The following is a 17,170-nucleotide window of genomic DNA, read 5'->3' as shown; positions in this document are numbered from 1 at the left end:
CCCGCCGGCGCGGACCAATGCGGTGCGGCGGGAGGGGGGGCTTAGCGCCGCGCACACCCTCCCTCTGGGCTTATTGAGAGTTATATCAAGAATTTCAGTTCAGAGAGAGAGAGAGAGAGAGAAGGAGAGTGTGCGTGAGAGGGAGACTGGAAGGGAGGAGGGAAAGCGCTGTCGCTTCCTCCCATCACTAAAGCAATAATCTATTAGGATTTTTTTTTTTTTAACCTTTGTTTTCTTTTTTTTTTCTTTTTTTTTTTTTCTCTTTTTTTTTTTTTTTTAATGTGTGCAACTATCAACCCAGAGGTAAGAAGGGGGAGAAAAGGAACGCCAGACCAACTCTGTCATTTCCAGTAAGAAGTTGCAGACTTGATGTAGCTGCCTCTGCTGTGGTGAGAGAGGGATGGAAATTGTGTGCAGTGCAGAGTGGAAAATACTCCCCATCTAAAGAAGTGCACCGGATTTTTGCTTGCTGCTTGTTTGCGCTGTTGCGTGTGCGTTAAGCACCCGAAGGATCGCCGCTTAATAGAAATGAAACATGGAGAGGATGACTAACGACAGAACTGTGAATTTGTTCCCTGGAGTTGCTAATTTGCCACCCCGAAGCAACACATATCTCAAGGAGGAAGCGTTTGGCTGCTGCTGATTTCTCCAAAACTGGTGGTTTACCAGATGCATTGTGCTGTATCTGCTGGAACAGATCATTGCTTAGCTGCAGCAGATCATCAAAGGTAGACAACCAACGTAAGTGCAAAGTTACCCATACAGCGTGATGCATTTCATTAACAAAATAATAATCAGAGCCAACACACAGTGTATTTATCTAGGGAAAGGATCAGTATTTCGGATTCAGTCGGTGTTGGTGGCAAAGGCTCACCTACTCCCTGTCTCTGCATCCCTACCTGCATCACTCCGCTGGAAGTAATCACGGGCAGCAGCTCCCGTGCTGCTTAATGCAGATAAGGTTAGTGCTGAGGGTGCCCAGTTCCCCCAAACTGCAGGTGCTGGAGCCTTGCTCCCGGGTAATTCACAGCTAGCAGAGCATGCAAACACAAGTCCTTCTGTCGCTTTTCTTTATTTATTTATTTTCTTTCTTTTTTTTTTTTTTTTTTTTTAACCTGCATTATTAGTCTGCAGTATTTATGTGTGGCAGCTGCTAATAACATCCTAAAGGGAGATCAGTGTCAATGGAGAAAGGCTGAAAGGCTGTACCTTTTTTCCTTCCCTTATATTCAGAAAATATATTCACCCCCTCCATCTGTAAACATACTGGCTGCTCCTAAGTTGTGTTTGGAATTTCCAGCCCCCTCGGTTTAGACCGTGTTTTAAAACAAACAAATAAAGTTTAAGGTTATTAAACAGAAGGGGAAGTATCCAAGAGAGGATACGCTGGGCTGAAAGTGTAAGAAACTGTAAGTCCTGTTATTGTCTCATCAGTTAACAGGGATGTGAAGTCGCCAGTGACGACTGCTGCAGCAGCAGCATGTCCGGGTGGTTATTTCCCAGTACGATCACAGTAGTGGGGGATGCAAGGCACAGGGAACAGAGAGAAATCTGGTTAGCAAGAGCTGAAAAATGCGTATGGAAGCAAACAGCAAATGACATTTGGCAGCTGCCATAGCAGTTAGAATCCAGCAGAAGTACAGGAAGATTTTTGCTTGCACCAAATGACTGGGTGGAGGAGGGTAGAAGGGAAACGCACGTTACGGATTACACGGTGTGCCAAGAAATTATTCAGAAAGTACGTGTTGAAACTGCAGCTACCCTTAATCCTGCAAGTAGTTATTTCTGTTCTCGCTCTCTGCAAACGCAGCCAATGGGATATTAGTGTATTTGTCCAGAGGGATTGCTTGTAAAGGGGAGCAGTAGGAAAGCATACTGCTGCAAGCGTGCCTTGCAAAAACAAGTAGTAGTTGGAAATTGTGGATTTGTCATACCTTAAAAACCAATAATGCTGTTCTGTGTGGTTGTGTTGACAGTGCTGTCTCCAAATAAGAAATGAGATGTAATGCATCCTGCAGTCCATGCATGCCTCCTCTTGCAAATTGCGCATCATTTCTGTGTGGAAACCTTTAAGTCCTAAAATCCAGGAAAAGACAATAAAAACATTATCATGGACCTGAGGGAATTTTACTTGTTGACCGCTTTGATTGCCTGTTTAAGGCTGGATTCTGCTGTAGCTCAAGAACTTATTTACACTATTAGAGAGGAGCTGCCTGAAAATGTCCCCATAGGAAACATACCAAAGGATCTGAACATTTCTCACATCAATGCTGCCACGGGGACCAGTGCCAGCCTTGTCTACAGACTGGTGTCTAAAGCAGGGGATGCCCCTCTGGTCAAAGTGTCCAGTACCACCGGGGAGATCTTTACAACATCAAACAGAATAGACAGAGAAAAACTCTGCGCTGGCACTTCCTATGCAGAAGAAAATGAGTGTTTCTTTGAACTTGAAGTGGTGATTCTCCCCAATGACTTCTTTAGGCTGATCAAGATAAAAATAATTGTGAAGGATACTAATGACAATGCACCTATGTTTCCATCCCCTGTCATCAATATCTCCATACCAGAAAACACTCTGATCAACAGTCGCTTTCCAATCCCATCAGCAACAGATCCTGATACAGGTTTCAACGGTGTGCAGCACTACGAGTTGTTGAACGGGCAGAGTGTGTTTGGCCTGGATATTGTAGAAACTCCAGAAGGAGAGAAATGGCCTCAACTGATTGTGCAGCAGAACTTGGATAGAGAGCAAAAGGACACCTACGTGATGAAAATCAAAGTGGAGGATGGAGGTACCCCACAGAAATCCAGCACAGCTATCCTGCAAGTCACAGTAAGTGATGTCAATGATAACAGGCCAGTTTTTAAAGAGAGTCAAGTAGAGGTTCATATACCAGAGAATGCGCCTGTAGGCACTTCTGTAATTCAGCTTCATGCTACAGATGCAGATATAGGAAGCAATGCAGAAATCAGATATATTTTTGGTGCCCAAGTTGCGCCTGCGACCAAAAGATTTTTTGCTTTAAACAACACCACAGGGCTGATCACAGTTCAGAGGTCCTTAGATCGGGAAGAGACTGCTATTCACAAAGTGACAGTGCTGGCTAGTGATGGCAGCTCTACACCAGCTCGGGCAACTGTGACCATCAATGTCACTGATGTAAATGATAACCCTCCGAACATAGACCTCAGGTACATAATAAGTCCCATCAATGGCACAGTGTACTTATCTGAGAAAGATCCTGTCAATACAAAGATTGCCCTAATTACGGTTTCAGATAAGGACACTGATGTGAATGGCAAAGTGATCTGTTTCATTGAGAGAGAGGTCCCCTTCCACCTGAAGGCAGTTTACGACAACCAGTATTTGTTAGAGACCTCTTCCTTGTTGGACTACGAGGGCACCAAAGAATTCAGCTTTAAAATTGTTGCTTCTGATTCTGGCAAGCCCAGTTTGAACCAGACTGCCCTGGTAAGAGTTAAGCTGGAGGATGAAAATGACAACCCTCCGATTTTCAGCCAGCCTGTAATTGAGCTGTCAGTTTCTGAAAACAACCGTCGCGGTCTATACTTAACAACTATTAGTGCCACAGATGAAGACAGTGGGAAAAATGCAGACATTGTTTATCAGCTTGGCCCTAATGCCTCCTTTTTTGATCTGGATCGAAAGACGGGAGTTTTGACAGCCTCCAGAGTTTTTGACAGAGAAGAACAGGAGCGTTTCATTTTCACTGTTACAGCCCGAGACAATGGCACCCCTCCTTTGCAGAGTCAAGCAGCTGTAATTGTTACTGTGTTGGATGAAAATGACAACAGTCCCAAATTTACTCATAATCATTTCCAGTTTTTTGTATCAGAGAACCTACCAAAGTATAGCACTGTGGGGGTGATCACGGTGACTGATGCAGATGCTGGGGAAAACAAAGCGGTGACCCTTTCTATTCTCAATGACAATGACAACTTTGTGCTGGATCCCTTCTCTGGAGTTATAAAGTCCAATGTTTCTTTTGATCGAGAACAGCAGAGCTCCTATACCTTTGATGTCAAGGCAGTTGATGGAGGACAACCTCCTCGCTCTTCTACAGCAAAAGTGACCATAAATGTCATGGATGTTAATGATAACAGTCCTGTTGTCATCTACCCACCTTCTAATACTTCTTTTAAGCTGGTGCCACTCTCAGCAATTCCAGGATCAGTGGTAGCAGAAGTGTTCGCAGTGGATATCGACACCGGAATGAACGCTGAACTGAAGTACACAATAGTGAGTGGAAATAGCAAAGGTCTGTTTCGGATTGATCCAGTGACAGGTAACATCACTCTGGAGGAAAAGCCAACTCCTAATGATGTGGGGCTGCATCGCTTAGTTGTCAACATAAGTGATTTGGGTTATCCCAAATCTTTGCATACTCTTGTCCTTGTTTTTTTGTATGTAAATGATACTGCTGGAAATGCCTCTTATATTTATGACTTGATACGCAGGACTATGGAAACGCCTCTGGACAGGAACATAGGAGACAGTAGCCAACCCTACCAAAACGAGGACTATCTCACAATCATGATTGCTATTGTGGCAGGTGCCATGGTTGTCATAGTGGTGATATTTGTCACTGTTCTTGTTCGCTGCCGGCATGCATCCAGATTCAAAACCGCCCAGAGGAGCAAACAAGGTGCTGAATGGATGTCTCCCAATCAGGAGAACAAGCAAAGCAAGAAAAAGAAAAGGAAGAAAAGGAAATCTCCGAAGAGTTCTCTTTTGAACTTTGTGACCATTGAGGAGTCCAAACCTGATGATGCAGTTCATGAACCCATCAATGGGACAATAAGCCTTCCAGCGGAGCTGGAGGAGCAAAGTATAGGAAGATTTGATTGGGGCACAGCACCACCAACAACCTTTAAGCCTAACAGTCCTGATCTTGCCAAGCATTACAAATCTGCCTCTCCTCAGTCTGCTTTTCATCTCAAACCTGACACTCCCGTTTCAGTGAAAAAGCACCACGTGATTCAGGAACTCCCTTTGGACAACACCTTTGTTGGTGGCTGTGACACCCTTTCCAAACGCTCTTCCACTAGTTCAGATCACTTCAGTGCCTCAGAGTGCAGTTCCCAAGGAGGCTTCAAGACAAAGGGCCCCTTACACACCAGACAGGTAAACGAGCACTTTTACTGGTCTATAAGTACTGCATACAAGTGCCCGATCAACCAGTATTAAAAGTGCCAGTATGTTCTTTTTTTTGTTTCAGTCTAATTTAACTTAAATATATTATGGGGGGAAAAAAAAAACAACAACAAAAAACAACAACCAAATAAAATAATAATAGTAATTAAAAAAAAAAAAACATACAAAAAACAAAAGCAAAGAAAAAAAACCTCAACCACATTATCGCTTACCTGGGGCTTACCCACACATTTTCAAAATGCCTCTGGTACTTTGGATTCTGAAGATTACTGATTGTTAAAGGACTGTAGGGGTCCTTACATATGCACATGTGTATGCATAAACAGACGTGTTGTTTTTTTTTTTCTCCCCAGTTTTTGACTACCCAAATGTAAACGTTATTGAAGAAAAACCTCTTTTATGCCAAATTTCATTTAGAAAAACGTGACTGTTTTGAGATTGAAGGGATGTATACATTCAATGTCAAATTTGAGAGTGAGTTGGCTTGAATTTCTTTAACAGTTCAAGCTGATATGGAACTTTATTAAGCTAGTGCTACTAAAGGGGTTAATTTTTTTTTCCCTAACAAAGACAGCTGAATTTCCAAGCTACTTCATCTGCGAAGCATGTGGTTTGTTCATAGAATATAACTAAGCCATACGGAAGTCTTCCTCTGTTTTGAGTTTAAATGATTTTGTTGTAATAGATTAAAGTTGGTATTGCATAGACAGTTCCTTGAATATTTTGAAAAAATGGCCAAAGCATACTTTCAAAAGGATTGCGTTCTCTGAATACATCTGAATTATGCAGAAAGAAGTCAGCCCATTGTAAATATTTTCTCATCTTAGTAATGCATAAGTGATCTGTCATAACTCATTTTAAACTGTGAAATACGCCATATGAAGAGGGATTAGGAGGCTGAGAAACTCATATTTCAACCAAATCCAGCATTAGTTTTTCTTAGGTCTAATAATTCCTTGCTAATAAAGATTTAAATGCAGTGCTGTCTAATTTATTTTATTGGCGCTTGTCTTTTGCCACTAAATTAGAATGTCAATATAGCCTGTAGATGGCACTAAGGTACTATGTCGCTTACGCTGGCCTGGTGCCAGTCCTGCAGTAGGTAGGAAAAGGGGGGAGGGAAGGACTAAGCTGATATTCCAGCCAAAGAACCTTTTATTTAATGGTAGTTGCACTGGGCTGGTCAGTAGTTAAGTTCGTGTGTTTACAAAGCAGCTTTCCAAGTGCTTAGCTTCCACTGCACCAACTTGTTAGGTGTTAGGAATCACTTTTGTATGCCTGTTGGCACTGCACCCTCCAAGTTATGGTGATTTCTCAGAATTTTATTAGAGATACGAATCTTGCAGAATCAAGCAAGACACATTTAGGCTTGTCTTTGCAAAAAGATTTTGACAGTAGCCAAGTTTAGGATAAAGTCATTCTCTTGCTGTTGCATTAGCCTTATCTGAGATGAATGTGGTGTATCCAGAACTGTCTTGACTTTGGGTGTCTGTAAGGTGTCACACTAACAAGATACTAAGAATAAAACAAGCACTTTTGAGGCAGTTCTGCTAAAGTAACTACTCTGAGACAACCGATAACAGTGAGATACTGAAAACATCTAAGAAGGTTCTCACAAAACTGTCACCTTTCTAAGAAATTGAAGTCGTGGTGAACTCCAGTGGCGGTTTTTAAGCTGCTGTACAGCACCATATACATGCTGTCTGCATAAGTTTAAGAAAAGATCTCATTTAAAACAAACAAAAATAATCTGTAGAAGAGCTCTGCATAATCAGTGGTTACTTGGCTGAAGTTTTCATGAGATTTTTTTTTCCCCTCGGTTTAGTTACAAAATGTAACACCTCCAACCCACACATTCCTTTTCTGTTCAGAGATGTTGTTGAATTATCTTAAATTATCTCTCCAAACTCTATTAAGAAACTCAGATTGAATCCCCCACAGTAAACTGGGAAATTTAAGGTTTGAAATATTATTTACCTGACAGAATGTATATGCTCTGCACAGTGAAATTGACTATGAGCAAAATTAATTTAGGAAAAAAACAAAGAAACAGAAAAACACCCTACAGGTGTATTTTTAGTTAGTTATGTTCATTATATTAAATGTATTGGTTTCATTTTAATAACCATCTATGTTTCTCTATATGGATATGATTCAGGTTTCACTGAAGTCTTATTAAATCCTTTCTGAAGTCAGCAAATATTCATATCATGTGATTTGAATCACTCCCTGCAAAAGCTGCAATATTATGTCTAACTGCAAGTATAACTCTTCCTTAGGCAGACAGTTATCTAAACTGAGTTTATGTACGTTTATTCTGTGGGGAAGGAGGAGGTGCTGCTGAGGTTTTGTTGTTTTTTTTCTCAGTGATGCATGTTTCAGAAAGTAACCTTATGTCCCCTTAACACTTTTGGCTGGAGGAGAGCAGCCAACAATGGCAGTAATCATTAGCAGTCTTTGTACTATTCTTTCTGTAATTCCTGGGATTAGGATGTATCTTGACTAACATGCACTGGCACTGCAGTTAAATACTCTTTCATAGGTCTTTCATAAATCCTTTAAATAGATTTTTGTAGAATATGTCCTTTAAGCAAAATATTCAGACTTAAAATAGAAATCTTTCTGAACAGTAGTTTAAACTAATGTTACAGTATTGGAAACACTTTTTCTTTTTTCTTTTTTCTTTTTTCTTTTTTTTTTTTAATTCCTTCATGAAGAGATATTTAATTCTGTTTTCTTGAAATTTAAAATAATTCTTTTCTTTGTCTTATGCTGGAAGTTGTAGTAAATTACTTGTAATATAAGTTTTCTGTGTGTGGTTTGCAAAGTGTGTGGGAATTGTGGAGAGTGTTAAAATAGGGAAAGAAATATAGGATTAGTATTTGTCTAAGAAATGCTAGCATCCTATGTTTCTACTTCAAATTTCTTTCAGTTCAAGCAAAATATACATTAAGTGTATCTTGCAGATGACTAAATTAAAACTGGTATGGAGATGAGACCCAAGTCCCCACTTGGACTTCATTTAAACAAAATCCTATTACTTCTAATGGGAGCTGGGCTCTAGAAATCTGTTAGAACTGGGACCTGTGTCAGAAAGCCTTTAGAATTCAGAAATCAATCGTTCAATCCAAATTTATTAATATTTTTTACTGATTCTGTGTTATTGTTGATAATTTTAGAGGAAATTCTGTGGTTAAGTCTTTTCTTCACATGTCTCTTTGAATTGCACAGGTTGGTGTTTCAGAAGTACCCAGTATAAAAACCAAAGCCTTCTTAAAGTGCCTATCTTGCAGTAAACCTGGTGGATGCTCTGAAAAGAGCATTTTTGAATACTTGAACTTGGGATTGTTCTAAATGCTAATTCACATAATTAGGAGTATGGAAAGGATGTTACACACCACCAGCTCATATAGCTAAGCTTCCAAAATCAGTGTTATGACTCATAAAGAATGCTGAAATCTATGCAGGCTTCTCAATCAGTGTTCTTTTCAGAATTTGATTGAACTTTAAAATGCACTTGAAATTAGTAAGTCAGTACACCAAACAACTGCATAGAAATATAGTGGAAAACGACATGTATTCTTCAGAGTGAAAGGCCTTTTATAAAAAGCAAATAAACAGACAAAAGCCTCCTACTCAGTATCATTAGGTTAACAACAGATTAAATAATAAAAGAAATTATGGCCAATTTGCTGTGGTTATCCCAGTTTTAAATTATAACTTTATTTAATCAGATTTGAAGCACAGCACTGGCAAATAAAACAGTTTGTAAAGTAAGTTTCAGTGAAGGTTTTGAGCAAAACTTTCAGTCTACATTCCTAAGAAAACAGCATTTAGAAACGTGTTTAGCTTTCATTTAAAGCGATGGGAATGAAGCACATCCTTGAAGTCCAAATGATTTCAGATGTTGTTTTCAAGAAAGACCGCACACAGTAACTCTTATGAGTCAAGATGATGATTTGTAAATTCTGGAAATGTGTATAGTTCCAGTACTTTCTGGAAAGCTGAAAATATGTTGTCACTGTCCTTTTACTTCTGTGTTCTGATGGTAGAAATTAAGGATTTGGGGCTGAACACATTCCACACTAAAGTCTTTCGGTTTTTGGTTTTTTTTTTAATGATACAGTCAATAACTATGGAGCTTCCTTTATTCCTTTTTCAGTCAGTGGACTTTTTGCCTGACCAAGGAATGAGTAGCCAGGCTCCTGCTGATCAATGCAGATTACTTAAGCTTATCACATAAAACTTTCTGTTGGCAAATACAGCTGATATTGTCTTATACTGCAATGTTTAAATTTGTAACTTCGGGGCTTATATAAGAGAAAAAAAAAATGCTGAAAATGTTAATAACTCTAATTTGATATGCCAAGAGTGGCAATTTCAAGATATACATGAAGGAAAGCTGCATTGGAACAGCTGTACAGAATTTACATCACCTGCAAATATTAACGTTTTGTAACCATAGCATTCCATAATTCTGTACATAATATTATTTTTAGTGACCCTGTTTTAACCTACTACTACTAGTAAGGAAAAAAAAAAAACAAAAAAAACAAAAACAAAACAAAAACAACAACAACAAAAAAAAAACCAAACCCAAAAACACAACACAGTTCCACTGTTTCTTTTCCTTTCCATGTTTAACTTGTTTTATAAGTTAGCATGGATGTTAGTCCTGGGTGGGGACTACTTGCCTGGAAAAATGCCTGCATGTAAAATTCAATTGTTTCTAGGTTCCATATATTTATGTATCTATATACTAAAATATTTGAAAAGTTGAAAATGCACAATGCATTTTCTTTTTATCCTTGTATAACTGAAAAATAGGTTAACGGATTTTGCTCAACTGTCTAAAGAAATTCATCTTTCAGCTGAGACCAAGCATGGAAAATTTCAGCTGAAAAGAAGAATTTTTCAGAAAGTTAAGAGCATGTGAAAACTGGGGGTTATAATGGAAATCTGAACATAACCTTAAGCTATAATACCATTTTCAGTAGTGACAGTAGAAATGCTAAACTAGGGTAGGGAACATTCTGTGTATACAGATACAGACAGTCAAAGCTTAGCAAGCTTCCTTGTTCTTTAAATGTTTCCCATGCAAAAGAATTTTATTGGATTCACTGGGGTTTCATCTGTACTGAATGTGCAAAACCAAAATTCCATAAATGCTAATAAATTTGTGGCACACATGGGAGAGTGAATTGGATCCGGAGAGTTTAATACTATTGGAATTCTGTGATAATGTTCTTTTGTGTATAGGAATAAGGAAGTGTCCTTCTTGTTTCCACTTCAGATTTTCACTTCCAAAGAATCTATTCTTCTAGCACAGCAAAAACATATCAGCCACATATTATTGACAGCAGTTTTATTGTAGCTAGAGGCTTACAGTAAGCTGTTTATTGCTGTTCCCTAACTCAGTTGACAGCAATTGGGGAATTAATTTTCTTGCCCCTGATGTGCTTTCTTGGGTATAAACAACAGATGTTAAAGATATGAAAACTGTGACCCATTTACATGTGGCAGCTCTTTATGGGCACAGCCTACCTGTTTGGAGTGCAGGTTTCAAACCCTAAGATTTCCTTCATCAGTTTGAGGATTCTTATTTTTGCAATACAACTTTTCATTTGCACACATTCTCTTCAAGGACAAGTACGTGATACCTAATGGACCAGTCCTCATCTAGGTGAATTCAGTTCAAGAGCAGCTGAGTTCAAGTTTCATTTATTTCAGGATGTGCTGTATCTTCTCACTTTAGGATCGAATTGTACCCAATATGCGGAATATAGCTGACCAAGTGGACCTGCCTGTTCTAGGTGATACTCGAGTTTTGGTGTCACCCTGCAAAATAGCAAATTTGCTTTAAAAAATACACTCAGAAGTTTCTTCAGTTGATTCTAAAGTGGAGTTATCTGACATGCATTCTTTAATGTCCATATCTTTGCCAAAGGAAAAGAAAAACAAAATCACATATTACTTTCTTCTTTTATTACTGTTTTGACTTTATGGCCTGTGTTGGAATGTATGCAGGATGATTCATTTTAGTAGACCGATGTGTGCATTTTATCTGTTAATTTCTGTTTAACATCAAATAGCATTCCATTGACTGGAAAATGTTTTCTCAGTCTCTAGATGAGAAATGAATGAATGCTATCTGCTATCATATTTTACTGAAGCTGAGAGTGGGAACATCTTTGTTTCCATTGGTGTCTTTTAGCTAATCGTTTGCTGCATAAAGGGCGGCTTTAGTGTCTTACTTAACTGAGATTTTAAGTGCTTGTTTTGACACAAATATTATTGTAACTGTTCTTTTATAATTAAAATATCATATAAAATAGTTCCTTCTAGAGTAGCTGCAATATTTTTTTCTTCTAATGGGTGGTGTTCTATTAGCTATGAAAAAAAGGCTGACCTAGGACACCATAAACGTATTACTACACTCTTGTGTTGGTTGTACAGTTACAAAAACTTGAGATAAATTGGTCTGCTTAGCAACTTTTACCTGTACAAAACCACTTGTAGATTATTCCTAGGATGCGAGGAGTCAGCAAAGCATTTGGCCCCATGTAATTTTGGTATTAATTTCATGTTGATCTTAACAGAAAAATTTGTGAAATCTTTCTCAGTTTTTCTCTAACTTTCTTGGTAAGGTAGTTTAAAAATCTAATTTGTAGTCACACTGAAGTGTTCAAACTGTAGTCTTGGAAGTGTTGCTGCCGCTTTTTCTTACCTGTAGTTTCTTTTCTGACATGTGAGTAAAAGTGAGAGATCTGTTTTAAAGTTGACGTGGGATTTTTTGCATCTCCTGTTGACAAAGAAGGACAATTGAGTAATTTAGCAGTTTTCAGGAAATGACTGAGAAATGACTGCAGTTGGTGTGTAGCTTCTATAGTTTCCTATGAGATGATGTTGTACTTTTGCCATTTCTTTTGTGAAATGCCACACTGATTTTATTTATATATTTTTTGTGTGTATATGTATTAATATTTCTACTTGAAAGTTGTTCTCAAATATGCACAGTTCTTGCTATAACAGGAATATAAGGAGCCTTTTCTTAGAGTAGCTGTTCAGTATTTGATGTCAAATCCAAATTGAGATAAATCTGCTGATTAATGCCATCTGTAGCTCTTCCTGATGTTAACTGCTTTATAAAAAATGTAAGATAACACCAAGAGAATATTTTCGAAATGTAAAAAACATGTAAGATGAGTTGGGACTCATACGAACTAAAAATCATTTTATTTTGAGCAGAATTTGATAAAATGTGGAAGATCAGTTATCTAATTTTTCTTCCTTCCTTTATTCCTCACCCATAATCACAGGAACAAATCTAGTAGCAGCTTAAGACAGCAACATCTCCCTGCTCCAAAAAATTTAATTAGATAGTCTCTCTGGCTGATAGCTGTAAGAAAAAAAACTATCAATATTGATTTGTAAAATGCTTTGTAGACACAAACTGATTTTCTTTCTTTCTTCTTCATTCCTTCTAACCAAATTAACTGTGAGATACTACCTGTATTTTACATTTTGCAGTATATTCATTCTGACTATGTCCTAGGCTTTCATGTGTTACTAATTCTGTGGGGGTTTTTTTCTTAATTGTTAAAAAGTCTTTAAAAACTGCCAATTCGATACTTTCTGTCAACTGAGCTACTTTAGTAGTTTTATTTAGCCTTGTTTGGTCATATAGCCTTTATTACTCTTAAAAATCTAAAAGGAAATTCATGCTTCAGTTGGTAATGATAATTCCTATTCTTAACACCTCTTATAGATTGGTATCTGGCAGCAGTGTCTTTTAAATGGCTAAACCTGGCAGATGTAAATTTCTGCCTCGAAATCCATGCTTCTTCAAAGCTTGCAAGTCAGGAAGACAACTGGGTTTCTCAAGGAAAGCTGTTTCTATCATACATGCTTCTATATATGACCTATTTATCAAGGTATTATAATGAAAAGAAATTAAAGATTTGATACTGATCTTCATTTCAAGCACTGAGTTTTTTGTGAGTCTCCTTTTCCCTCTAGAATTTTTTGGAAGAAAGTTTAAACACCTTGGCTTAACAGAAATGGGTCTCAGAGCTACAGAAAAAAAATAAATAATGCAGAATTGTGAATTTTAATTACAGTGAATTCCTCCTTGATACGTAAAATAAGGTGTCTTCTAAAGAGTAGTATTAAACCCCTGGCTTTAGTACTTTTCCCCAGTCAGTGTTGTATTCTTGCAGCATGTAATGTTATGTTACGTTAATGTAATGTAATGTATCTGAAGATGCACCCAACTTCCAACTGTGGATCTAGCCTAATTTCTGCAAATGATGTTCAGAAATAGCAAACATCTTCCTTTGTATAATTTTCCACAGTATATTTAGCTAGTAGCACCTGTGTATGCAGTACATGATTTTGCTTCTGTTGATACTGTGGATGGATTGGTATGGTGTAACTTCGAATTGTATGTCAAATCATTGATGCTTCTCTGGGTTCACAATTTACCCCTTCTGAAAGAAAATACTCTGTTTCAACTAGTTGCAGTAGCTGACTGATACAGTAGGGTAAGATACATTCCGCACTGGTGAAGACTGAATACAGTGAAGAGCATGTGCCAGTACTTTTTGTTTTGTTAGTAAAGAGCATGAGCCAGTCTACCTTTCTTACTGAAGTCATGAGAAGGATTTTAAGGGCAGGTATTTCTGTAGGTAAAAATATCATTTGAGTAGTGTATATGCCCACAGAAGATAGACAATGTGCTCATTTACCTTTGGAAAAGTCTTCATTACAACATGGATTTAATACAAGGGCTACTGGATCAACTGAAGCATTCTTTTTCTTAAGTTGTTATCAGGCCATTTGCACAGCTGACTATTTTAGGAAGACAGTACATTGAAACCCCAGTTATTTTGTTTTGGTACTGTGCTAAACATTTCTGTTTTTCCCTTCCCTGATAACTCATTCTATGAATGTAAGTAGAGAAAAAGGAAGCTGTAAACTTTTGATCTCTATCCTCTGTTATGTCTGGCCACTTGTATCACAGTGTAAAAATGCTTCTTTTACCTCTCTGTTTTAGGTCCATAGCAGTATGAATTTTCAGTCACTTGTCAGATTGTTCACTTTCGCCATTTCAGAAATAGAGGTCAAAATATCATTGAAGTGCAAGTGTTGCCAGTAAGAGAATTTGAAATTACCTTCAGTTTGTGACAACAGTACCCTGAAACATGGATTGCTCTGAAGCCTGCAGAATCCAGAGCAGCAGGAGTTAGACCATGCACCAATAGTGAAGCTGTAGTCGTCTCCCATGTTTTTAACAGCTGCCAGATAAATATAAATAAATAAATGAAATCTGCATTTGCATAAGGACAGTAAAACTTGCCTGTTGAAATGTAATCTCTCCTGCATACAGGAGATGGACTTTCCTATTTGAGATTTCATCAGCTTCATCTCAGAAAGCTGTTACATCTGTCAAACACTTCAGTTTGAAATGAACACCTGATTTTTTTTTTCTTCCTTTGTGTGCTACAAGAGCACCTGGTTGTCAATCAGTAGAAATACAAAACGAGTCAAGATAGATGATCCGCTACTGTGATTGGCATTTTATTTTTATTTTACAAGCCTTTTTTCTTCTTCCAACTGTGATGACTAAAAAATGGCAACACTTGTCTATACTGTGAAAATAGATGAAAAAACGTGGATGTAGCAAAGGGAAGTGAGCTTTGATTCACTTTGATCCTGTTTCTCTTCACTTCTGATAGCCGTCCTTTCAAGTATTAGAACAGTTCAGATGGACAGCTGCAGGAATTGTAATTGAGTATTGCTATGAATTGTGAGAATGGCAATCTCAAGTGGTAAGCGATTGAGATTTAAATATATTATATGACTGAAATTTAAAGACTTACTTTTTCTTCATTTTTACTATAGAATTAATGCATTGCAACAAACTGTATGCAGCCCATAGTATTCACCTGGTAGAGCAAGACCGCTTCTGAATGAGCTGTATGGGCTTTCAGATACCTCCAGGTAAAGGGGCAGTGCAGGTCTTGGAGTAATTTAAACCTCTTGATAGTTTTGCTTTTTAATCCACTTCCTTGATTACAGATCAGAACTTTTGTTTCTTGATGTGAATTTTCAATCCCTGGACTAAGAAACTGTCAAAAAGGTAGACTTTTTTTGAAGAATATTTAAATGATAGATGTATTTCCCTGATTCTGTTATTATCTATTGATAGCAGCCCTACTGGACATCAGTGGATTTCACTATTACTCAGTGTTGTTTAAATGTAGGCTTTGGTCCTCTCCTGTGCTTTAGCAGTTGATTAAGAATATTCTAATCTGTCACAGAGTATGAAGAAACTAATGGCATGTGAAGTATTTTAGTCTTTAAAATCTACTGTAAATGATATGAAAAACAGTGTCATTTGGCTGATGCTTAAATACATCCCTTTCTTTTATGGTATACTGTCACTACCCTTTCTTGTTTCTCTTTTTAATCTCTTCTTTCTTTCTCTGAGTAATTTATTTATTTATTTATTTAATTTTTAAATTTTTTTAAGCATCCATTGGTACACATTAGAAATTTGATACTTCCTCTCAAATACTGTTGCAACAGAGAAGTGGCACATTTGTGTACAATGTGTTGTTACAAGTTAAACTTGTAACCACACATTGCAATAGATAAGGACTGATGAACCAATTGGCTTCTTTAAGATGGTGAAGAACTGAAGCATTTGGAACCATATCAAGATAGAAGCGTAATATGGAAAGTAAAACACCTTTTTAACTAGCTAGATACTTGGTTTGTCTTGTTCCAATATATTTAAGAGAATCTAATTAGAGCAAATTATAGTTATTATTACACATTTGAAAAGGAAATGAAATCCTGCAACAGGTAACACACATTTTCTATCTGTAGCTTGGTGGCTTACTAAATTTGTGTTGCAAAATTTGACAGCAGAAAAACTAGGATCTGACTTCATAACTGTGGATTTGCAGCTATGATAACTGGGACAGTATCTTCTGGTTAAAACTTAAAGACAGGGATTGAACAAACGTAACCCTAAGTTGCATATCAGAATCTGAAGTGTCTTTAACTTAGTGGACTTGTAGCACTAAGAGTATGAATAGGATGAACAGAACTGGCTAGTATTTTAATGTTATGCACTTACCTTTTAATACTGACAAAATCTGATTCACTTGTGATTGATACCATATAGGCACGTTACGTGTGAGTAACGGAGGACTGAAGCAAGTTTTGTGCGGTGTGTTGACTCATATTAATCGTATTCCTTCAGTGCAGGTAATGTCTGTATTGTAAAAATACAAAACCAAAACCCTCTCTATCCATCTTTACCTACAACTGTTGAAGTACAGTGCGATACTATAGTACAGGTTTTCCTTCCAGATATTACCAGTTATTTTTGTGGCCATCCTGCATCTGTCATAGTTAAAACCAGCAGACAAAACAACTCTTTGTTGTATATTTTGCTTGTTGTTGTTTTGTTGTTTTATTTTTCCACCCTCTCCTGCTTCCCCCTCCCCCCCAAGGATTCTTCATGCTTTTCTCACAGGTGGTATAATGCATTCACAATTTGTAATAGGTGTGGTATCTCACTGAGACTTAGATAGAAAATTGATTTTAAAAACAGCTACAAAAAAATGTAACTCACAAAGCAGAGCAGTGGAGTTTGCAATTTGGTAACTGGATAGTGCTACTTGAATTCAGCAATTTGAAAGGGAGGTTGGAGTGAGAGATGAAAACATTTATGTATTGTTACATTTTAAAATGATTAAAAGCTCTGTGTGGATGGATGTCTGGACTTGCAGGAAAACTTAGCCTTTTAATAAGAAACCTGGCAGTGCTGGAATGATATAAAGAATGCCACTGATCCTTGAGTCTGCTTGTTTAAAGCAGCATGCTGAGCAGTGTTCAACAGAGTGGTTTCATGCAATGCCTTCTAAGACAATTTATAGACGGTGCAGATTGATTGCAGGCCAAATACTTCTTGTTGCCAGT

At 37.6% G+C, this 17,170-nt stretch overlaps 1 protein-coding gene across 5 annotated transcripts in view; it reads left to right on the top strand.

Moving 5' to 3' along the window:
• Positions 1-2,110: 2,110 nt before the first annotated feature.
• The window catches only part of PCDH9 (protocadherin 9), a 681,046-nt gene continuing 665,986 nt past the window's right edge, over positions 2,111-17,170 (top strand). For 4 of the 5 annotated variants that reach the window (XM_042868520.1, XM_042868519.1, XM_042868516.1 and 1 more), the window contains exon 1: positions 2,111-5,146. In XM_042868520.1, the coding sequence (XP_042724454.1) occupies positions 2,111-5,146 (3,036 nt within the window). Of the gene's footprint in view, positions 5,167-17,170 lie in introns of all 5 variants that reach the window. The other variant, XM_042868515.1, reaches the window with a different exon arrangement.

Source organism: Lagopus leucura, unplaced genomic scaffold (genome assembly GCF_019238085.1).
Source record: "Lagopus leucura isolate 7727_CA_CO unplaced genomic scaffold, USGS_WTPT01 Super-Scaffold_100001, whole genome shotgun sequence".
Classification (NCBI taxonomy): domain Eukaryota; kingdom Metazoa; phylum Chordata; class Aves; order Galliformes; family Phasianidae; genus Lagopus; species Lagopus leucura.
This window is presented reverse-complemented; position numbering and strand designations above follow the sequence as displayed.